This window comes from Fundulus heteroclitus, chromosome 9 (assembly GCF_011125445.2).
Source record: "Fundulus heteroclitus isolate FHET01 chromosome 9, MU-UCD_Fhet_4.1, whole genome shotgun sequence".
Lineage (NCBI taxonomy): Eukaryota > Metazoa > Chordata > Actinopteri > Cyprinodontiformes > Fundulidae > Fundulus > Fundulus heteroclitus.
Genome location: NC_046369.1, coordinates 33215825 through 33240337, shown reverse-complemented (window position 1 = coordinate 33240337; position 24513 = coordinate 33215825). Strand labels below are relative to the sequence as shown.

Here is a 24513-nt window from a genome sequence, read left to right as displayed (position 1 = left end):
TATATATATATATATATATATATATATATATATATATATATATATATATATATATATATATATATATATATAAAAAGCAACATTTAAAATAAAAACATTCTGAAAAACCAAAGATACTAACATGTAGTTTTCTGTTCAGTGGTTTAGCCATGTGAGATAACAGCATACATCTAGGAAAAATTGTAAATTCTGCTCTTTAAATAGCAGAATTTAAAGAGCTGCAGATTGGGAATGCATAAAAGCTAAAAGCAGTTCCAGCTGGTTCAGCCAATAAAGATGGAGAGGGATAACACGACAAACAAAAATAACTAAATGTTCTTTTGTAAAATGTATTATTAAAATATCAAGAAAATAACTTGTAATATCCATCCATCCATCCATTTTCTGCCACATCTATCCCTCATGGGGTCATGAGGGTTGCTGGTGCCGATCTCCAGCTGTCAATGGGTGAGAGGCGGGGTGCACCCTGGACAGGTCGCCAGTCTATCACAGATAATTTGTAATATTTATTGATTCAAATATAAAAGAAGAATGTTACAGAACATTCATTGAGGATTTTTTTTTCTTCCTCAATCAGAGGAAATAGTCCTCTAAGCTCTTCGCAGTGGGTGCACATTCCCATTTTCCCTGAGTTTAAATCTGCCGGACACATCCTGCCATCTAGTGTTGGCACCAGACAGCAGCTGTAGCACCACCTTTAAAGCTTCTGGATACCGTTTGTATGCGGAGTGGTCGTTCTTCACGCTGCACTTCATGTTCTTCAGCTCGTCAAGCACCGCGAACATGTTGATGAACTTTCCCAGGGTCAGCAGGTAAGCCTCCGAGACAAAGTCCTTCCTGCGCTCGGTGTGGCACAGACGGCGGACCTCCCCGCAGAAACGGTCAATCGCCAAGCGCTGGATGAAAAAAGGAGGCCGCTCTAATGAGTCGGGCGTAGCGGGCAATCAATTAAAAGACTCGGGTTGGTAAATATCAGAGCGTACCTGGAAGTACATGAAGTTCATCAGCTTGGTGACTTCTGGCTCAAGGACCTCCACAGTCTTCTCATAGATCTCCACTCTGTTGGGCTGCTCGTTGCATTTCACCTGAGAGAGGGGAGATGTTTTACTGCTTATACTGTTCATCTGTACAATGTTGTCAGCTAAGATTAATGTTTAGAAAAACAGCTAGAAATTTAGTGAGGATTTAAACCGGTCAGAGTCGTGATTGGATCGTTTACCTGCGGTATTGCACGGGAGCAGCTTCTCCAGGTGTACAGCATGACCGCATACTCCTGCCCCTCCTCCAACATGTCGTTCTGACCCAGACAGACACATTCAGTCACATCAAGCTCAAGCAGGGCACAGAAAACACACGACTCAAAGATGCATGCATGATCGCTTCTGGTGCAAGTTTATTCCCAGCGGACAGGAGGGGAAACCCGCTCTTCCTCTAAACAAAGTCCGGTTTGATCCCCACCCGAGCAATTATCCCTCACTAATTAGAGACAAAGACCTGCTATTCCAGACATGAGCAGTTTCAGAGCATCCATTTGTCCCCGGGCCGCTAGCTCTGGAGCTGGTATCCTGTGAGCTGCCTGCTGGACTGTATTAAATGTGCTGCTTTCAAAAGGCCTGAAACCCCGTTCTGGTAAATTTGTGTGTTTTTCCCCAGCAAGAGAACAGACACTGCTCAGAGTGCAGATGCGTACCATGCTGGAGTGGACTGTGGCCTGCTCGATGTATCTGGCGATGCCGGTGACAAAAGCATTTCGGTCCTCGAAGTTGGTGTTGAAATTGGGCTGGTGGAAAACGAAACATCAGTCAAACAAGTGTGCAAAATGATTTCAATACAACATTTTAGCACAGAGACAGGTCAGTTTGCCATGAGAAATCCAAAGAGCACAGGAAGCACCACTCAGCGTAAGCGGTAAAAGGACCGAGGATAAAAAGCAGCCGTCACACCACTGACCTGGTACATGACGGAGGCGGGGAGGGGCTCGATGCATGGCTGCTGGTCCGGGAGCGGCAGCTCCTCCAGCAGGTCCACGTTGGAAAGAGCATCCTCTAAAGTCACGGTGGACGCCATTTTGCTGAAAAGTAAGAATGAAAGGATGAAGATTTGCCCCTGTTGTCCAAAAACATCACCATGCTGCAGTATTAAAGTAGAACTTGGCAGCATTTATGCACAAACTCAAATACTGCATCCAGAAGCCGGCCAGCTGCTGGTACACAGCACTCCTGCTACTGTGTCAGGACTTTAAAAACCAGAGGAAGAATGGAACATATCCGTCTATTTAAGCAGTCATTTTACAAACAATGGTACAAATGTCAATTCATTTGTATAATTCAATATTTATCTGAACAGCTACCACAGTGCCGTGCTAAAGAGAGTGACACAAAGTAATCAAATTAAGATTTGAAAGAAAATATCTTGAGCCTCCAAAAATGAATGCTTTGTCAAACAAATTTTCACTGAAGTTTAAGCTCTTTAAGATTGGATGGAGGGTGTCTGAACATCATTTTCTGATCTTCCTGTAGATCCACAACTGAAGTGGTGCTGCCTGTCAATCCATCCTGGAGGCTTGTCACCAGCTGACCAATAGCAATTTGTCCCAAAGTGAAACCCCTCTGACCTGCAGGAGCTGCAGGTCCTTTCCTCCTGACAACATGTCCGGGGTTTTTACTGTACATTACGAATGCATTGTGGTCAGAGGGATTTTGTTAAAAAGACATCAGTAAAAATGGTTAAACGTTGCCAGTGGGGTAAGTACAATTAAGGTACGCATTACCCCGAATGTTTAGAAGGTGGAATACAGTTTATTCCTTTCCCAAAAGCTACGAGGAGTCTAGAAAAATGTAAAAGTTAAATATGCAACCAGCTGACCTCATCAGCAGCTGAACACAACGGTGGAACTCAGTTTGTGTTCATAATTATTGCTTAGTGGTTAAATTAAAGGGCAATACGTGACGCTGGTTCTGCTGTTTTTATGCGTTTTGGATATTTGTATGTTGAACTTCTGGTAGCATAGGTTGAGTCTGCCAGCTATAATCAGTTAACAGGACTTTACCCATTAAAGGCATACTATGCAACATTTTTCAGTTAATTAATATGTTCCATACCGTTTTGGATGATTAAATGAGTCATTTCAGGTTGAACAAAGGTTTTCTCGGCCGCCCTGGGGGTCTGTGGGGGAAATACCGCACTTGCAATGGCAAGAGCACTCGGCCCGCACTCACAGGCTCAGAAGTCTCGTGTGCATTGCGAGAGTCGGTCTTGCTTTACGGCGAGAACTGCTACACGCCCCCAGTGAAAGGCATGCTCGTTGCTAGCGCAGTGGCGATATTTGTGCAGTTATCATGGCGGAACCAGCGAGAAAACAGGGAAAGCCCATGTTGGAGCAGGCAAGAAAGAGGAGAAGGGCTCTGGACAGAGAGAGGAGTCGTACACGGGTGAACATCGGGCAAGCTTTTTCAGAATGGCGAGAACTAAAAGAAAAAGAAGGCTGCAAGGCTGACGCGGACCTCGCGTTTCTGCTGATGCGATTGTAAGTAACATGGTAGGGTTTCCCTCACGCTACCGCCTCGCCGACATTCCAAAAAAATAATAGCTTGTCTCCCCCCCCTCCTCTGCTCAGCGGCGCAAAGCTTGTCCCCCCCCTGCTCCGCCGGTCGTCCCAAATTCCTAGGGGAAACACTGCATTGGAATGGTTTCTCTCTCTCTGTGTTCATACTTTCACTGTGTTGGTCATTGTTTGTACTGCCGTTTTTTTGACTTTTCGTTGTGTTCGCCTGTCTGCTAAGCTCAAAACAACCGCGCCTGGCTTGATGGACAAACCAGGAGAACAGCTGAGCATATTTACAACAGTGCACTTTTACTTTCGCCCTCTGGGGGGAGCCTCGCTGGAAAATCAACCCCGGTTGCATAGTATACCTTTAAACGCTTTGTGCAAAAAAGAAGTAAAATTTGCGCTCCGAATACAGAATTTCACAGTAAATTCTTACCATGGAAAGATCAATGACAGCATGAAAACATCTACGTCAGTCTGCAGTAAATATTTTAAGTAACTAATATACATTTTAAGTTGGGTATTTAAACTTGGCTTTAACGTCGAGTTGTCAGCGGTTACCTTGAAATAATTTTACTGACTTGATGCACGACTTTTTCCCCTTACTGTTGGTAGATAAAGTAAAAATGTCTGTCAGTGCTGTGAGCTTCACTAACACAGCCACTGTAACGTCTTTGTGGTCGGGGCTTAAATCACCTGGGCTTCACTTCCACATGGGTGGAGCGAACCGCGCGTTGGCGTCACGTCGACTGGATTAAGGTTTGGGTTCTGACAGCGTCATTGTAACATACGAATCTGCTCTGTGTTTTGCTGCCTCTAAGCTTTTTTTTTTCAGGACTGAACTCCATCAATCTTACGCGCTTCCTGTTTTTTGCTGAGAAAAAGCATCCCTGCAGCATGGTTCTACCACCACCATGTTCCACGTTAGGATGCCGTGTTTAGGGAGACATGCAGCACAACTTTCCCTCCATACATAACATTTTGCACCTAGAATTAAAAAAAAGGTAACAGCACCTTTCTTCACGTGCTTGCTGTGTCCCTTAAATGGTCTAAAGCAGGTTCTGTTAAACAGCGGCTTTCTTCCAACCAAAGCCAGTTTTGTAAAGTGCACAACTAGCAGCTGTGAGGATAGATTCTCCCACCTAAACTGCCTCCCTTGACCAACCTATCAGGTTAAGGGGAGAACCATGGTTTCAACATCCTCTATTCTGTCCCTTCCACTTCACATTTATGTGCCACCTTGTATTTTTCTGTCACATTAAAATCCATAAAGGTCTGTGGATACAACGTGACAAAACGTTCAAAGGCATGAATACTGCAGCAGGGCAGAGAGGGCACGGCCAAAGGTGCAGCAGAGTTGTCCCTGCTTTGTCTTAAAGCCCGACATAGAGGAGGAAGCTGAACACAGGAAGCTGAAAGCTCAGTTTAAGGCCTTGGCTCTTCCCTGTAGGTTCCCTCAGCGCAGACGGCCGTCAGAAAGCCCGACGCTTCCGCTCCACACGGCTTCAGAACCAGGGTCAGGGTTTGGGCTGCTGAAAAGAACACCTCCCCCGTTTGGCGTCTCCCCGTCATTCCTCTGTGTAACATGATTTCATTTAAATACATCTGTGTGAACCGGCCACAGTTTGGTAACAACATACCAGACTATTTTTTCTGCTTTCATGTCCAGGCAAGCACGAATGTCAGTATTTGTGAGGGGAGGGTGGGAAAAAAATGTAGAGGAGCTCATTTTTTTAATCACTCAACCGGTTCCCAAATACTATAGCGATAATTTACCATCATATTTATGAGAACGTGATCTGATTTCTAAAATCTAGCAGCCCCACAGAACCAGGCAGTCAAAGAGAAGCCAACGGTCTGTTGTGTAGCACATTACCTAATGCCGTAGCCAACATTACGCCAGATTTGCAGCGGCTGTACTGGTCAGAAGGTGCGATGTGTTGCGCTTTAGTTTGCTTTCCCACAGTGCAGCTGACAGAGACGTCACCATCTGCAAACACTCAAAACCCCGCAGCAATCGGAAATGACAGAGTCCTCCAGACAAGCTGACAAAAGCCTCAAAGGTCAGTGGGAGTAGGACCAGCGTTGGCGTGGGTCGCCGACCTCCAGCTCCCCAGAGGGAAGTAGAGACGAGAGAACAAACGCCACAACAAGATGACGGGGTGCCATTTTGGGGCGGTTACGGCAAACGCAGGATGGAGGATCCCACCCTACTGACTCACTGCTGGCCAAAGGGAAAATGTTGCCTATTTTTAGTTAAATCGTTTGTTTTACCCACGAGGCTTTTAATTTGTGACTCACTTGACAGCTAGCAGCTATGAGTCAAACAAATGACGGGTCGACCAGCTAATCATCTAATGAGCAAAAGCGGTCCGTTTTTAAGTGATTGGTAGCAGGTCTAATAAAATTTAAAATTGTCTTTGTTGTTCAGTAAAAAAAAAAGTATACAATTTAAAACCTTCCACTTTGATTAGTATGTAATCGCCACAAAATGCCATTTGATACACTTACTTATGAATGTAGTGAATGTCAGAAAATTTAGGGCTGAATCCTGACAACAATAAATGAGGAAAGTCTCACTCCTTCATTTGCAGCATATGTTCTTTCTTGGTCCTCATGTTCATCACATTTCTTTGCCTTTTTAACACAAAGTTCATAAAAACGAGTTTGTCACACCTCGAAGACAACCGGGAATCGTTATCTGCCGATAGAACTTTGATCTGTAATATAAAATATTCAAATCAGCTACTGTATGCATGCTTGAGGTGGCAGGAAGGTTGGGAAACACGATGACAAATGAGACATGTTTGTACCTTTTACAAAGAACACCACAACGGTGACTATATCTTCATACAAGTGAATAAACAACGAGCTGGAAAGAATCACTTTAACAGGCAGTTATTACACTTATTTACATACTTTACAACTTAATTAAATTAATTTTGTATAGAATAATTGGCATCCACATGCCAGCTATCCATGGACCAGTTGCTGGTATGAAACTAGGACTGGGTATCATCTAGGATGAGCCGATACGATTCTCGATATAGCTCAGCTTGATTTTATTTACTTACTTTCAAATTAATGCCCAAAGTCGTTCAATCAACAAAACCAGCCAAATATTTTATGTTCAATTTATTGAACACTGATATATTAAAACAGGAAAATAAAATGCATCTGGTTCAATGCATATAACCAAAAATGTGCCCAATGTGCCCAAATTGCTGATTTTAGGGATAAAGGCGCTTCTTAAATCCTGTCAGTCTCGCTGTGAACAGTAATGGCGTGATTTAATAATGCCCCCTAGGGGTTGGGAGGTATATCGATATTGAAAGCCAGAATATTGATATATCGTTTTTAAAAACATCGATATTAATCTTTGTATTGATTTTTATGCACAACCCTATATAAAACTATACTAGGGTTTTAAAAGGTACAACTTCAAAGCTGCTCAAACTTTCTGCTGGAAAGTTTTATATGTTAGGAGATGGAAAACCATCGTACCATTTATCGGTATCGTTGGAAACAAAGTGATCATGAAAAGCATTCAGGTGAACTAATCGATGTTTGTAGAAAACCCAAAACAGACAAGCTTGCTTGTTTCCGAAGTAACACGAAATTTCTTTTTCGCCAGTGTTGGTTCCATATGAGCATCAATTAGGTGAAAATACATGGAAATATGACTTGTTTAGGGTTAGTGGTGCAGTGTCCCTGGTTTTCTAAAGCAGCAGCCTGTTCCATAACGGTGACGTTTCACTTTTCCAGCAGTATTTGGCTTTGCGGGCTCTGACTGTACTCAGCGACAGATTTAATGCCAAAAGATGATACTGATGCTAATTCACTGAAAACATTAAATTGCCCATCGCTAGTTTTTCAGCTTCTAAATTAGGACTGCAGGATTGTGCCGTTGCATGCACCACTTGTCTAATTCAAGCATAGCACGCGTGCTTCAACAGAGCACAGTCACAGCTAACCACACATGAATTAAAAAGAAATAGCTCCTCGTGCATTACTCAATTTTTGTCGCTATTTTTAAATACTTCCTTGTTCCTTTGAGGCTGCAGTGTCAGAGTTTGTTCACAGGCAAACGGCAGACCCGATTTTAAGCTATTCATGGTCTGAGAAACAGTTGGTTGGATTTCCCGTTGTGATATAAAGCCCTGAAAGGTCCCGTCTTATAGACTTTAATATACTCCCGTAAGTCTATAAATCACTGAACGACTTATGACCTAAATATATAACAGACTTGTTATCAGTGTATTAACCCTCCAGACCACTAAGGTCTTCTGGCTCCAGCCTGCTCTGCATACCCAGAACCAGAACCAAACATGGAGAAGCAGCATTTAGCCAGAAGGACGTTTAATGGGAATGGATATGAAAGGCAGCATACTGTTGAACTTCAAACAGCATCACTGACTGACAATTAGTCACTGAAAATGGGAAGTATGAACCTCAGACACAGCGAGCACGTGATGCACAGCCTACTTCAAGACAAGGACGAGCTATTCTTTACTGACCTTCAGGTCAGTGAGAGAAACCTGCAGGAATAACTACATTTTCTACAACCTCCTGATGCTTAAGACGGTGCTCCTTTGGTAATGCACAAAGAGAAACCGCTGACTTTCAGAATGTACAAGTGATCTTTAGCTGCAGAAAGAAGCCGTGCTTTTTATCTAGAAGAAGGAACCTTGGTGGGGTTTGCTTTAACTCAGTTCCTGTTGCTGTCTGACAAGGAACAAATACGGGAAGCAATTTCTCTTTAAGGGTTAAATCAGTCTGCTGAAGCAGCACACCACGTCTCCCCGAGTAAACACACACTAAGGAGCTTAAGCAACATTAAAGAAGGCAGCTCTGGTGTTCAGGCAAACAAAAGCAGACCAATCAATCTGTAGCATTTATTCAGGCCAATTATTGCCCATTTTGGGCAGTGGACCCACAGCATGCAGCCATGTCTGAAGGACTAAGAAAGGCATTCAACCATTATGCATTAGGATATAAAGTAATTTAAAAACTGTGAACCTTTAATCAGGTTTATTATTAATTATCATCATAATGATGATGATAATTAATAATAAACATGATAATTATCAGAACCATAATCATTATTATGATGATGATGATACTCTGCTTTTCCTGATCATCATACAGCCCCAGCATTAAACTGTCCTACAGGACGCGGCTGCAAACTATGAACATATTAAACACAGTAAGTAGCTGAACATACATATAAACAAGAATCAACCCCCTTTATGAAAAGGGAGTCCGAAGACCTGAGGACGTTTCTGCCCAGTTTCAAGATTACAATTTGTGAACCACTCTTTTAATTTTTGCGCCATTGCTGAGACCCTCTTTATACTGTCTGGATGCTTGAGAAGAAGCTACTCTTTATTCGTCGCAGAGCCCATGGGCAGAACCGGCGGGGGGGGGGGGGGGGGGGGGGGGGGGGGCACCATGCCCATGGATGAGACGTCAGAAGTCATTGACTCCATCTGAATACCCTTAACAATAGCTCCTAGCTCCTGTTCCTTGACCTTTCACGGGGTCAACAGTAAGAACCCCTTCATGGGGAGGAGAGGAGCTTCGGACTGCGGTGCCTAACTCAGACATCCTTTAACTCCGACGTCATCATGCAACAGAAAGGTACGGATGATGCGAGTCAAATCCAGGCCTACAGCCTTCTGAAAATGAACTACAAAGTGCGCGCTCTCTTCTCTCTGGACATTTTGATTGATTTCCGTGAGGAGGCTTGGCTTATAAGTCATGTCATGCAAAGGATTGTGGGATACCTTAAGGCTTCTTAGCACCGGTAAGGGAGGTCAGCAGGTTCCTAGGCAAAACTAGCCGTGAGAGGGAGCATACAGACTCCTTTTCCTACCTCTACCTTACTGACTGCACTATTCAGACAGCACTTATCATGGCGACCGCTGACGCACTTCCACTTTGGCTAACGAGTCCTTGGTCAATGAGGGTATTCAGATGGAGCCATAGTAGGACTCATCATTTTCCTCTTTGCGCCAATATTCTGTTCATCCAACTACTTCCTGCAGAACTTCAGTCCATTCTTGAGGCTTTATTCCTGGATAGATCCACCCTTCTCGTCAAAAAGTTCATTGTGATATAAAAACAATGCAGGTAGCACACTTTTCCTTGGAGGTAACCGTAACTAATGGAAGAACATGATTTCAAGCACATCTGTCATCCTTTTATAGCATCAAGTCTGGTACTTAGGCTGACTGAGTGACTTCAGCTGGGCTACAGCCATTACTGTATTAAGCACCTGTGTTCAGTTCTTGAAGATCTTTTTTAAACAGACTTAAAAAAGAAGTTAACATTTAAAATGTATTCAGTTTCTTCTTTCAGGAGGCATAAAAAGCAAGTCTAACATTTTGCTAGATTTCTCACGTTTGACCAACAATGAGGAAAAGGGAGATAAGTTGAATGCAATGACACAAAGCATGAGCCTAAAGTGCCCAGTAACAGGTCTGACTGTTTGCATGTGGAGGCAGGTGAAGCAGCTGCAGCAGCAGGTGGCCGGGATCAGAAATAAACCAGAGACAAGCTCAGGGTTCCTCCACATTTTCCATTTCTAACATCCAGACTCACATCTTCTATTTTTACCGTTCCTCTGGGGACCAGTGTTCAATTTTAGTTTAAACATTTGCTAGAAATTTAGAGTAAACAGTGCTACGTAATCTGCATGCTTCAAGATCCATAAAAACGTCTTTGAAGAGGAACCTAAAACCTGATTTATGACTTGAGGCCTGGCCACCCAAGCTATCAGTAATGCTGGCTGAGCAGTAGGCAACATCCCATACTAAAGGCTAAAATCTTAGATCAACACCATTTTCAATACCAACATTTCCAAGGCTTTTAAGGCATGACTATTTCTGGTTAAGAAGAAAAAAAAAATTCATTACAATATTTCACCTACCTTGATTAGGGAAAGAAAAAAAACAATAAACAGGGAACAACTCAGGCGTCATTTGGAGAAATATATCATTTAACTGTCACTTCCCTGTTTGGGAAAATAGTAGACCAAATAACACTACGTGTTAATATCCTTTATGGAAATATGTACCTTTGATTCAGTCACACAATTCTTGCATTTCTATATAAATTGAATATGTTTAGTGTGCCACAGTGTGCTTCTGAAGGACAAGCAAAGAAACATTCAAACCTAAAATAATTTGTGTTTCAAAACAAACTGGCACATACAAAACATTTTTGACAATGTAGACAAGATCTGGTGCTCCGTACAATTTCTGCCTTTCTGCTCATTTTGCATTACATTTTCTATTTAGTGATCAACTACAGCAGCAGCCTAGACTGCTATTGGTTCCTACGTTTTTCTGCTCTTCTCAGCTTCAGGGTGGCATCACTATTACCTTTCTTATTATTAGCCACATAGCCTCCTTTAGATTTACAACTAAAAAGGAGAAGTGATGGAGGAGTGAACTGCTTTGTTTGTTTCACTTTTTCATTATTAAATGGCCAACTGAGCAGTCAGCTGATCAACGTTGTCATGAGTTGATTGGTGCTCCAGATGAAGTGGAAAGCGCGTCTCATGGTGGAGCTCAGGCCAACAGAACCAGGTCGCTGGGCGGCCCGTAAAGCTAATAATCAAACAGGCACCGTTAGCTTATGCCTTCCAAGAGATTTCCTACTTCACTGTTTCTCGATCCAGGAACTTTATTGACATTTTTAAGCTGCTCTCAAACATCGGTGTCATAGCGTTAGCTTGTAGTGATACCTTAGCTGATGGCATCGTTCCGTTATTTTCCTGTCTGTCTGCCAGATAGAGAAAGCTCCTCCAAACAACGCATTGGTGTGCGTCTGGTTGATAAAGAGGTTAATTGTGTTTTTTCTGGTTCAACTCAACATGTTAGCAGAGTTCAAACTTCCAGCAGCAGATCATAGCTGAGCTGAATGTCTATTATCGCGGCGCTGCTGTCAGAAGTGCTACAATTTGACCAAATGGGAATCAGTCAGTTTATATCGATTGTGACTGAAATGAGTAGCTGTGAATAATTCATTTCTGTATCGATTATATCAAGATATTGATAATTTTGACAAGCCCATGCCAAACACAGGTCAGTCTAACCGTGGACAATCCCCAGCCTGGTTGGTGCATCACTAACACAGCTGTTAAGTAATGAGAAAAGAAACATTTTAAAGCCTTAAAACTAAGGCAACAGTTGTCTATTTGCTAAAAGAGAAAAGACCTTTATGCTGGACAGAACCATGAGTAACAAAAGACAAGGGGCCTGACATTATGAAACCTTTAGTTCAAACAATAAAGTAATCAACACTCTGGGGAAGGAAGCATTACTTTAAGTGAGAAACTGATGCAGAAGCAAACATCAATGCCCTGCACAACAGACACATTTCCTCTAAACATGGCAGAACAGAGGAACCCACTTCAGCGGCTTGGTGCATCAAGCTGTGCCAGGCTTAAGGAAGTCACAGATGTTGAAGCGCTGGTGTGAAAACATTTTTATGGCGACATGTCGCAGAATAACAAACCACAGATACCACGTATCATTGCAAAAATCACACTCACCTCAAATGCATACAGTAATACATGTCGAAATACACGTAATATAGCTTAAAAATCAACACATCTGGGCTGCAAGAGGTAGGAACTACAGAAAGTCCTGAAGACAATGCTGTCCATCTTTAGCATATTCATTTATGAGCATTTAAATCCACACACCTGTTCAGGTGGGGCTAGCCTTCTTAAAAGCCATTGCAAACCTCAAGGAGGTTCAATCAGTCACATGGCACTAGCTAAGGTGAATTAAACCCCAGTCACTTTCAGTGGTTATACTGGGCTGCGATCCTTAAACAAGAACCAGAACCACAGAGAAAGGAAACAAAAATAATATCTGCACCACTCTCACCAAAATGATCAACAGATGTGGTTACAAACATATCTTCATGCCTCACCAACCTCCTCCTTCCTTCCTTCCTTCCTCCCTTACTTCGTGTCTTCAAAGCTGATAAACGGAAAAATTCTCAAAAACAACTAACAAGAGCAGCTGAGGCAAAATGAACAACAAAGATACTCGTGTTTCCAAATGTAAGCGAGCAGCTCACTAGCAGCGGATTAGATACGGCGACTTTTTCTAACAGAAACAGGCAGCTAGTGCGGAGGAGGTCCGACCTTATTTAGTGGCATTTATAAAGACGGGCCTTTTATACGGTCCATGCTTGATAGTGCCCATATTGTTTTATAATGAACTAGTAAGCCAACAGAGTGTTAAAAAGGCTGTATGATAGGAGGTGTTTGTTGCAACGGTCACACCAGTCCATTCACACGTTGTTGTTGTTTTTTTTTACAGTTTTTCTCGATTGCCTACACACATTTTCTGGTACTTGAGACAAGCTTCATGTTGATTTGCACTGCTGACTGTTTATTGACAATTGTTTACATATACATTTGCAATACCGTACTACTTTAACTGTAATATGCAATTACCTTCCACTGCACTTTAATTTAAACAGCTTCTGTCCAAACTCTAATTATTCATTTTATAGTAATAGCTACCTGTATATCATGCTCACAATTCTGCCTATAGTAATAGCCACCTGTACATATATCCATAGTACATGTAAACTCTGTTATAATAATCATCTGTATATTATGCTATTGTACATATCTGTAAAACTCTAATATCCACCTGCTATTGCACTTCTGGTTAGACCTAAACTGCATTTTGTTGCCTTGTACCTGTGCCTGTGTAATGACAATAAAGTTGAATCTAATCTAATCTAACAATGACCTCAACATGTAACTCATTCGCCAAACCCCTGAACCAATTCTGCTGAACTACAAGCATAAGTCCTGCTTTACACTCAAATTGCAGTTCTAAAACACACCGTTTTCAAAACACTACACACAATTCTCTGCTTTTGGCACAAGTTTCATGCAGAAAATATCCTCTGTGACAAGGAACACACAGCCATTCAAATATGCACACTGACTCATCACAGGGGCAAACACCTGTCACACAATTTTCCAATTAGCAATCAGAGCTTTAGCATAAAAGGGCAACAGGTGAGCTCTTCAATGGAGCAATGGATGCCAACATTGGAAACAGAGGCAGAGCCAGAGCCAGAGGAGTGAGAGTAAGAGGAGGAGGAGGACAGGGAGGACGAGGAAGGCCAAGGACCACATGATCAACCACTGTGGTTGATCATGTGGTCAACCATGGTCTAACAATGAGGGAGGCTGGGCAAAGAGTACAGCCAAATCTGAGCAGGTACACTGTAGCATCCATCATCCGGACTTTCTGGAATGAGAATAGGTAAGAAATCTACTCTCACTATAAATTTTCAGTACTGCATATCAATACAGTACTCAATGAGTACAGTAGTACAGTATTGCCTGTGGGCTTCTGTAAGACTGTAAAAATACTGTAAAGCATGTTTCAAGTATTTATTAAATGTATACCTACTTTGTATTTTACTATTTGTTTGGCAGAACTGAAAGATTACCAACGCAAGGTGGTCGGAAACGTGTTCCGTCTCCTGAACAGGAAACTGAAATCATAAACACGGTCCTAGAAAACGGCATAACATTAAAGGCAATTCCAAAGAAAAATAATAGAAAACAACGACATACTTCAAAATATTGATAGGGTAAGCCTATTAACACTAGACCGTGTCTTACGCAGGAATCATCTCAGGATGAAGCAAGTCTACAGGGTGCCATTTGAAAGCACTTCAGAAAGAATCAAAGAATTGCAATATAACTGTGTGCAAGTGAGTCCCACAATTGATGCATACTTTCAACAATGTATACAGGAAATAATACATATTTCAATATTGTAATCACAATGATTGTGCTTCACAACGGTGACCACTCCATGTCTATTTCTGATATGGTCATGTGTCTTTCAGAGAGTCCTTAAGCTAGAGGCAGCTCCTGTTGAGCACCAGTTCATCTTCATTGATGAGGTTGGGTTCAACTGGGTTCGTAACTGGTTCACTGCCCACCAGGCTTTTTAGTTGTTTATCTCCCTCCATATACTCCATTCCTCAATCCTATTGAAGAATGGATTGAGGAATTTTCTTCTGCCTGGAGATGGAAAGTGTCTGACCGAAATCCACAAATGCGTATACCTCTTCTCCAAGCTATGAAGGACGTATGTGGAGATATAGCAGCTGATGCTTTTCATGGCTGGAATCGCCATGCTAGGCGATAATTCCCCCAGTGCTAGGCCCAGGAAAACATTGCGTGTGATGTGGATGAGATGCTGTGGCCCGACCGCAACAGAAAACACGAAGCAGCATAGTTTATTTTATTTTTTTATGTAGTAGTGTGTTGTTTTTTACTCCAGCTGTGTACAGTAAATTCTTCTGTTTTGTATGTAGTGTATGTGCAACTTTGTGTTGTTTGGGCATGGGATATAAACTGCGTACATTGTTTTTGTTGGGACAAATAAAATATATTTGTTACTGTAATGTGTATTTGAGTGCTGGTGTTGATTCTCAGTCATCCAGGTCATGATCATTCCAAAAACAGTAAAAAACAAAACAACTTGACTTTTTTCGAAATTTGAAGACGTTTCGCTTCCTATCCGAATGTGTATTTATGTGTTCTGGGTATAAAAACAATATAGTCAAATATTTTACAACACACTTATGTATAAGTTATACTGTCTGTAGTAAGTGTAACACTGAACAAAAAAAAGGCCTAAGTCATCATAATTAATGGTGTTTTCCATTCATCATAGTGTTTTACATTGAACTCATCAGTGTTCAACTGGTTCTTATGAATGTCTAATCATATCAAGGTTTGTGTGCTTCATTTGAAAACAAAATACCATTTTGAGAAGAAATAACATTGTTTTGAATGTAAAGTTTCATTTTGCGGGAGAATTGAGGGAGTTTGCCCATCGTGTCTGTGTTTTTTTTTTTATTTGTGTGTAGAATTCTGAGAATATGAGGCATTCTTTCAGAAAATATGTGCATAAACAATCGAGAAAAACTGTAAACACTTGGGATAAAATGTTCATCTTTTGAAGCTCATTTAGCTTCATGTTGTTAAGGAGACACTTCAACCTCTTCAAAGAGCCCTTTTTGCCCTCGGCTCAGCTTATTAAAGCTTGTTTAGATCCACAAATGCTACGTGACCTTTCGGAAACGGACAACTTGTGATTTCTGCTTTATCTATTTTGTCGTCATATTTAAAGAACCAGCGGTTTATTTCAGAGTTTGAGTTTAAAATAAAACAAAAACAGAACTTCTAAAAAAAAAAGAGGATTTATACATTTTTCTCTATGGGATGTTGATATTTGTGCAAAATTATGTAAAAAAAGCAACAAAAAAAAGAGAGCACAGTTACCAACCTAATGCCAAGAAAACTAGATCTAAAAACATATATTACTGGTAATTTAACTGTCATTCTGTTGTTGAGCAAGGCAATTACTGGTAGATCTGGGCATCGATTCAAATTTCAAGAATAGATTCCATTCAGATTCTCAAGATTAAAAAACGATTCTTTATGATCCGATCTCAAACAGGTTTGCTGGTATTAAAAACGTTCTTTTAGCCGTTACCTGAAATACAAGACTGTGTAGCTATGCAACATATTGATACTGGTATTATTTTTACATTCAACAGCAAATTAATAAAGTAATGGTAGTTAATGGCGGCTGTAAGGACCAAACTTTCTCCCTGAATGTTGAGAGAATTGCTGACACGAACATGCTGTGAGGCAGAATATTAAAACAGATCCAGGGTAGAGAACAGAGGACGCCAGAGAAATCTACAGCTGCTGTTTGGAGACTAGTCTGGTGCTTAATTAAAAACATGACATCAAAACTTCACCTTCCGGAGTGGAGCGTGAGCCGGAAATGCAGGCTCATTTAAGTTCACAATGGAATTTTTTCTTAAAAATTATTATTTTGCTATATCTTAATCATGTAAAGCACTTTGTATTGTCTTGTACTGAATTGTGCTATATAAATAAATTTGCCTTGCCTTGCCTTGCCTTAAAAGATCTTTGGTTATATGAATTGATCTTTAGGAATTTATCGATTAAAAATCGATTTAGAATTGGGAAATCAAATTCTCTTAACACAGCCCTAATTACTTCATCAAAGAAAAAAAGGGGGGGAGCTAAAGCCTCCATTTGTTATTTTATCCATTTTTAAAATCATTAGTTGGAATCTTTTAACATTGAGCCAAAGTCACTAAAGAGCGACTGTGGGAGGTCCAAAGAGCCGTTTGGGGTCCCAGAGGCCAAGGTTAGAGACCCCTGCTCTAATTAATACAAGGTTTTTAGTTTTGTTTTGGTAGAGTATTAAACTTTTTTTTTTGTTTAAGATCCAGAGGCAAATAAAACAACTGATCTTACCTGCAGTCATAAACCTGAGGAGCATGCGAGAAAGTCCCATGGGTCTAAATATGATGGGCTTTATCTGAAACATGTAACACTGAAACAGCAGATTGCTGTGAAGGACTTAGTTTTAGTTCCAGGTGATCCGAGAGCTTTTGAACCTGCTAATAAAATCAGCTAGCAGTTAGTTTGGACTATCCACTAGTCAGAAACTTTATTTATTTCCCCACACAGATGGTGGTATAGATTTAGCAAGCATATCTAAATAAGTGGACCCAGAAACTACCCTGGTTCCTTTGATAGCTTTATTCAGTGGCGCTATCAACCTGAAATTACAGTGGGACAATGGGCAGTGAACGCATCGTGAGATCTAGTTCCTGAACGCAGCAATCCCGGCTGACTGCCGCACAGAACTCAGTTCAGGAAACTAGTTCCCAAATTAAATAAATAAATAAATAAAAACAGGGAATAACTTAGACAAGGCAACATTGCTCCAAAACAAAGACCTTCTCTTCTGAACATCGGACATTCCCTGACTCGGGAATTTTAAAGCTCATTTTTAGGTACTTTAATAAAGTGGGTTAAGTTTTGCTCCTCCGCTCCCAACAACGAAGCGTCGGAAACCTGGATTTCCTCCAGGCGGCAACACGCGTTAAAAATGACCAGCTACACCGATTAAAGTGGGGAAACTTGTGCTGGAAGTTAACTCTTTGATGTGTGCAGTCCTGCCTCCACCGTGTAATAATGGCTCTGTCCCTCTGCGCCGAGCCTCGGCCTGAGATTAGTCCCAGCTCCGGCCTGTGAGCCAGGAAAATGGCTTTGCGTCGCAACCAGCTGTTCACCTCTCCGAGCTAATTATCTGTCTCAAGGCAGAGGGTTACTCTAACACAGCGCCGTTTGTATATATATGTATAAAAAAGTTTTTTTTTTTTAATAAAGTCAGCGCCATGCAACGCAACTTTCCCCCCTCCCTCTGAGCTGTGGGCGAGGTACCTGGGAGTCCACTCCACGCACAGCGAAACCAACTTCAGTCATTTCCACTCACCCGGAGTTGTCGGGAAACTTGTCCGTGTAGACGTCCCACTACAGCGCCATGCAGCCGGGGCTTCGATCCCTTCCGCGACCCTCCGGCCGTCCCGGCTTTGAACGCTTTCGGTCCGAGGGAGTGTTCTCTGTCGTCGGCCGGTAGACTCTTTGCTCGCTCGGTGTTATTCTCATAGGCGGCGGCGAGTAGTAGAGCAGGGAGTTCCTGTCCCTCAAACAGGGAAACTCAACAGGAAGCTGCGGTTCAGGCCTCCTCCGCTAGGGCAGGGACACGCAGGAATGTACAGTAGGTTAAGCAGCCTGCAGGTATGGAAGGTGGTAAGGGCCAAAAAAAAACATACCCATCCTGCCGGTGACACGCCTGATGGAAACTGCTGCATCGGCTTCATCTCTCTCCGCTACGGAATTGGTTTATATTTACTTTTACCAATAAATAATAACCATATGGTTCAAATTTTGCTTTAAAAATCAAACGTGTGTCGTAGTCCCGTGTATTTTGCCTTCTATAAAACAAAATGCCACAGTCAGTGCTTCTAAGCTATAGCTGGTAATCCTGTCCAGGAAACACTTTTATTCCACTGGATGAAATGGTCCTTCCAGCCTGACAGTAGTTAATACAGAATCAGTGGCGTAGGAATTGGGAGGGGGGGTAATGGTATTAAGCATTTAAATTTAAAGTAATACTAATTTAACATTTTAAAGACATAAAAAGACAACAAATACACATTAAAGTACTGTTTATAGGTTGGGTTCTGCAATGTTAAGAGTATAAAACTCATCTTTAGAACCAATCTCTGCTCAAAATGGGGATCTGCACCGCCTAATCTACTTTCAGCAGTTATCATCAGTTATTGCAACCATAAACTACAGAAAATACGGGCAGAGCGGCTCCTTCTGAGTTTACTCTGCTCCTGTCAGGATGAGCTCCAGTGCGTTATGAGGCGGAGGGATATTTCACCGTCACTTAGTTTAGAGCCAGAACAAGCAATTTCACTTTCAGAACCAAGCCCAAAAAACTTCAACCCACAACTCATGAAATTTCCAAGCGACTTTAGAAAAAATAAGACCAAAGTCGCATAAAATAAATGGGCTTCGCAACAGTGAGCATTCTTTCCAAGTGTGTCATATTACTCCGCCGCTCTGATCGAGTAAACAAATGTTTCGGCAAATTCTACATTTTAAAAAAGAAAAAGCTGCCGACAAGTCTCGCTCTCATGTCATCTTGAAGACATTCTTCTTCGAAATGTTGGCTACAGATGACGTTTTTTCTTCTCTCTGGCCAGAAGTTCAATGGCAAGTTGGCAATCCAAAACAAAAGAGCCGGTGGTGGATCATGAATTGGAAAGGTGAAAAAACTAATGTTTTTTCCACTTTTACCCAATGTATTGGAACATCCAATGGCCATGCACGTGGGCATTGTTACTCCAACAATAGCTCTCATGAATTTCAATGGTGAAGTCCTCTCGAAACCCGAAATAATTGTTGTTGATCGCAGCTGTGTACAACAGTTCTTATTGAATTAGCTTGTGATGAGCTTAAAGTATATCTGATTCTGAAGCGTAGTGCCTCACCGCAACATTACGTCACAGGATGTGATGTCAGGCAGCCATCATTGCCCAAATATCGGCAATGATGGATCTATTGGTTGTCCCACATGCCAATTATTGTTATGTTATGTAACACCAGTGTGCGTGCTTGTTCCTTGTTAGTTTCCGCTTGCTGGAGGGCGTGCTGACTTTTAGTGTTTATGTATCTGGTCACCTTCGGTTAGCTTCTGTGTTAGCCGTTGATTGCTGCTCCGCTGCTCTCACCGTATACTTTGAACATGGTTGAGAGTGCAAGAGGCAAACCGTGTAATAGTTTAAGAGAAGAAGACCAGTAGAAGGAAATAAGACCAGTGGATTTGAGAAAGATTTTTTTTCTCGCGGTCTCCTGAGGAGCAGAAAAGCAGATAAGAGGGTCTTGCGCATGCGCAGTTATTCAAAACCGTTGGGGAAACTTCTATTTTACATCATTGTTCAACTCGCTTAATATTCCTTTATGGTAAACCAACTCCCATATTCCATGTTTATCCCTTGGAGAATGTGTTTTTTCATGAAATGGCAGAGGTGGGACCAAGTCACTGTTGCAAGTCCCAAGTAAGACTCAAGTCTTCATCCTCAAGTCCCGAGTCAAGTCTCAAGTCAAAATAGGTATTTCTCAAGTCAAATCCCAAGTCTGAAACTTGTAATTTCAAGTCATTTCGAGTCTTTAACAATGTTTAAATACATGTTAAATTTAAATATTAGAGTGTGTGTTCTTTTTAAAGTATTATCTCAAAACATGATGAGACCAGTGCAACTGACCTTACAAAACAGTAAAATTAAACCTATCTTAAAAAATAGTCCTAATTTGAACTGTATTTTTCCAGAATATTCAGTGAAAAATGCAACAGCAGAACTTCATATTCAGATCCAAACAAAATTACTCTTGGGAACATTTTTGTCCTTAGCTTTTTTTATTTTTCCTTTTTTTTTAAAAAAAAAAAATCAGGCTAATTTAATTAGCTGTGCTGCATCTCACGCACACGTGTACACAGTGGGGAATGACAGTGACGGTCTGCATTTGCAGATACTGAGTGAAATGAATTAATGGTGCTCACTTTTTAAATTATAGATTCCATAAGCTTTAGATTTTGGGTAAAATATCAAGTCGTTTCAGGTTCAAGTCCAATTAAAGTCTCGAGTCATTGGTGTTAAAGTCCAAGCAAAGTCACAAGTCTCTGAACACTTATGCAAGTCAAGTCTAAAGTCATAAAATCAATGACTCGAGTCTGAGTCGTGTGATTCGAGTCCCACCTCTGTTGAATGGTGCTCAGTAGTTAGTTTGGCCCCCGTGTGCTGGTTTCCATAACATCGCCGCCATCGTTTGTCCGGTACAGGTCTGTTCGTCCCTCCATGGATATGCCTCCCCCGACCAACACTGACCCACCACCAAACCCATCATCCTGAACACTGCTGCAGGCAGCATAACGTTCACTGCAGCTTCTCCAGAACCTTTCATGTCTGTCACATGAGCTCAGAGTGAACCTGCTCTCATCTGTGAAAAGAACAGGGCACCGGGGCCAAACCTGACAATTGTGCTGTTCTCTGGTCAATGTCAGCTCCACGGTGCTGGACAGAGAGCAGGGGGCCCACTAGAGGGTGTCGGGCCCTCAGGCCACCCTCATGAAGTCTGTTTCTGATGGTTTGGTCTGAAACATGCCCTCCAGTGACCAGCTTGACATAATTTTGTAGGGTTCTAGCAGTACTCTTTCTATTTCTCCTTGCACAAAGGAGCAAACACCGGTCCTGCTGATGGGTTAAGGACCTCCTAAGGCTCCGTCCAGCTTTCCTAGAGTAACTCCCTGTCTCTGGGGATCTCCTCCATGCTTTTTAAACTGTGCTGGGAGACCCAGCAAACCTTCTAACAATGGCACATATTGATGTGCCCTCCTGGTGGAGTTGGACAGCCTGTGCAACCTCTGTAGGGTCCAGGTATCGCCTCATGCTGCCAGTAGTGACTCTGACCCTGGTATGAAAAAAATAATAATTAGGAGGCCTCAACCTCCAAGACCATTCCTGTTTTTGGGGTTGTCTCAGTGTTGCCCCTTTTGTGCACCTCTTGTTAAATTTCATTAACACCAGAACAACTGACACTTTTATTTTATCCCGATGTGCTTCTATTATAACTGCACGCTTTCTGAATTGGAGATTCACTGCTGGCTCCAACATGTTTTCCAAAGACCTGATAGACTAAAACCTAATGGGCCACAGGGCTGTGCACTTTGGGCCAGTAAACTTGATAAAAATGGACACCTGGACATCTTAACGGTTTCTGACCAATGTGTCTGCCAAGCATCTAAAGCACAGAGAGAAACTTATTTATGACCGTTGGCATTTCAGTCACACACACTTTCACCAGAAAAAAAATAGAAAATGTGCTGCTATAAAGCGCCATTGCTAGTAGCTCAATGAGTATAGCAGTTTACAACTTCCACTGTTTTCCCAACGTGCTACTGCAATACTGTTGCGTGTGATATTTATCTCCCAGCTTCCAAATCCTGTGGATTACAGTATACATCCACAACAAAACAAACCCAGCAGAGACCTGGCATATAATTAGATGAAGAATCACCTTTAGAGTCTTTAAAAAAGCAGTAGTCATTTTCTGTCTGATCAGTGTGTATCATTACCGCGGAGCAAAATGGCCCCGCTCTTGTTTAAAATGTTGAGTTCTTTTGTTTTTCTCTAAACATATGGGTTTCTTTTAATCGAGAAAAGCTCTAACAGAATATGTTTGTTTCATAATTTGTAGCTCTGGATTCACAATTCAGTTATTGAAACTACAACTGGGTTTCTTCAAGTTTCAGTTTCCACACATTTTCTGACCGCTTTAAGACAATTGTTATATAAATTTCAGACCCATATGATGGACAAAAAGAACAAAAGTTAATTCAATAACTTACCCACACAAAGAGATAACCTAGTGAGTTTAGAAATAATTTGGACAACTTATGTTGGTGACTAACTTTATTGCCTTTCACAACCAACAATAAGTATCATAATAAAAACAGTTTTTACAAGCAGATTTCTTTCACAGAAAAACATAAAATAAATACCACGTAAAAAAACTCTCTCCAGCAGGGTTTCCAAGAGTTTTGAAAGGAAGACTGACCCGTTCTTCTTGCTGAAAATACTTTTTTCCCCCCAGTGGAGCCCAAAATAATTTGCAAACTGGAGGACCATAATTATATTTTTTAAAGCATTGAATCTACAATAATTTATGGATCCCTTTCTTAGAGAAAATTGGACCCATTTGTTTAAATAAAATATTGTATGCAAATTTTTTTTATGGAACAGGTAAAAAACATACAAAAAGTGGTGTCATTTTTTAAATAATATCTTTTGGTCCTCGAGTACTTTCGACTTGACAGTTTTGGCCCATATGACAAAAAGTTTGGACACCCCTGATTTAAATGGACCTTTGCAACATTCTGATAAAACATTCTTTTTAGACACAGGAGGCTTTCTCTTGGTAACAGTTAAAGCAATCTCCACTTGTTCAGAGTACATTTAACATTGTGACCAATACTGTCTGGGATGAAGCTTCTGGTTTTTCTTGCAACTCTTCCAAGCATTGCACAGTCAGACGACCACGGGGTGATTCTGCTAAGATATTCATGAAAGAGACGGATAGCTGCCATAAAAGTAGCCACTAGTAAAAAAAAAAAAAAAAAAAAAAAAAAAATTCATGTCAGGGAAATTGCCTTAAAACCCATCTAGTGCAATACTGACAACAGCTTAAAGCAGGGGTCACCAACATGGTGCCAGCGAGGACCACATGTGGTCCCCATGAGCCTGTTCTAAAAAATAAAAAAATAAAAGCACAACCCGCCAGTGAGCTGCATCTAAAACTTTTCACGTTTATTCCTAGTTGCATTTATATAGATTTAAAAATGACAATAGCTACAACAAAGCATGGCAAATATGTTTATTTTACATGATGTGAGCTGTTGTACTAAAGCAGATGTTTATCTGGATCCTGCTCTGAGCAGCTGTTATCTTTACAACAAAGGATTCATCACAGGCTGAGTTAAGGTTCTTAAACTTCTAACAGAGTTGATTCTGTTCTTTTTTTCTTCTTTTCTGTTTGTAGCGCGCTGAATACACACACACCATACCATTAAATCGCTGCTCGGTCAAAACTATGTCAACGATGTTTGTCTTAAAAACATTTTTGTTGAAACTATCTGCTAACATATCTGCCATATCTTTACTTCGGAAGTCACTCCTTTACTTCTTAATCAGATCGATCAACATCAGTCAGATCGGTGCATCTTCTGGTCTCCCTGAAGTATTTATTTTTTTTTTTCCTTCTTCCTGGATTCAAGAGCAAATTCCGACCTGGTCAATCTTGTGTTTTCCCTTTTTCTTTCAACCCAGTTTGGTATTTTGTTGCTGATATGCTCAGATCCTAAGCACCTTACAGAACATCCAAAAGTCAAAAGATAAACATGTAATATTTCTGGTACTTTGATATTAGTCTGGATAAATGCCTTTTGTTCAGAGTACAAGATGCATTGACAGAACTAAGTCACAGATCACGTCAGAATCCTTTACTGATGCAGCCCCAATGATCTAGGTAGAAAAACAAATGGATTGGTTTCCTCTATTCCAACTTCTCCAGCACTATGAGCAAGACAAAGGAAAACTTTCAAGGGTCGTCAGGGGTGTAGTGACTGCAGTTCATCTAGAAATGACAGAGAATTAAAACAAACAAACGTTCTTGGTCAGGAGCTGGTGGATCCTGCCTCACTGTGAAGTAGATCATGAGCAGGGAGAGGGATCGGTCCACAAATACACAGGAGGAGTAAACTATTGATCTAAAGGCAGTAGGGATGACTGTCGCCATGAACATCTTCTAACACACAGGTGACATGGTGGACTGAAGTCAGGCAGCCCCCTGGCCTGCAACAGTTGTGGGGCCAAAATGATGTGCCTTTGATGTTATCTCTACCCGCAGTCTTTCAAAGGGAGAATGTTGAATATGACCCAAA

General features: G+C 41.4%; 1 protein-coding gene across 1 annotated transcript in view; it reads right to left on the bottom strand.

Annotated features, from left to right (window-relative positions):
* Nucleotides 1–18178, bottom strand: part of cyfip1 (cytoplasmic FMR1 interacting protein 1) — a 45640-nt gene extending 27462 nt beyond the window's left edge. Inside the window, exons 1-6 of the mRNA XM_012861139.3 lie at nucleotides 17938–18178; nucleotides 1951–2071; nucleotides 1691–1780; nucleotides 1220–1297; nucleotides 984–1085; nucleotides 715–896 (exon numbers count right to left, since the gene is read on the bottom strand). Coding sequence (XP_012716593.2) covers nucleotides 715–896; nucleotides 984–1085; nucleotides 1220–1297; nucleotides 1691–1780; nucleotides 1951–2067 — 569 coding nt within the window. The 5' untranslated portion in view covers nucleotides 2068–2071; nucleotides 17938–18178. The remainder of the gene's footprint in view (nucleotides 1–714; nucleotides 897–983; nucleotides 1086–1219; nucleotides 1298–1690; nucleotides 1781–1950; nucleotides 2072–17937) is intronic.
* Nucleotides 18179–24513: the final 6335 nt, after the last annotated feature.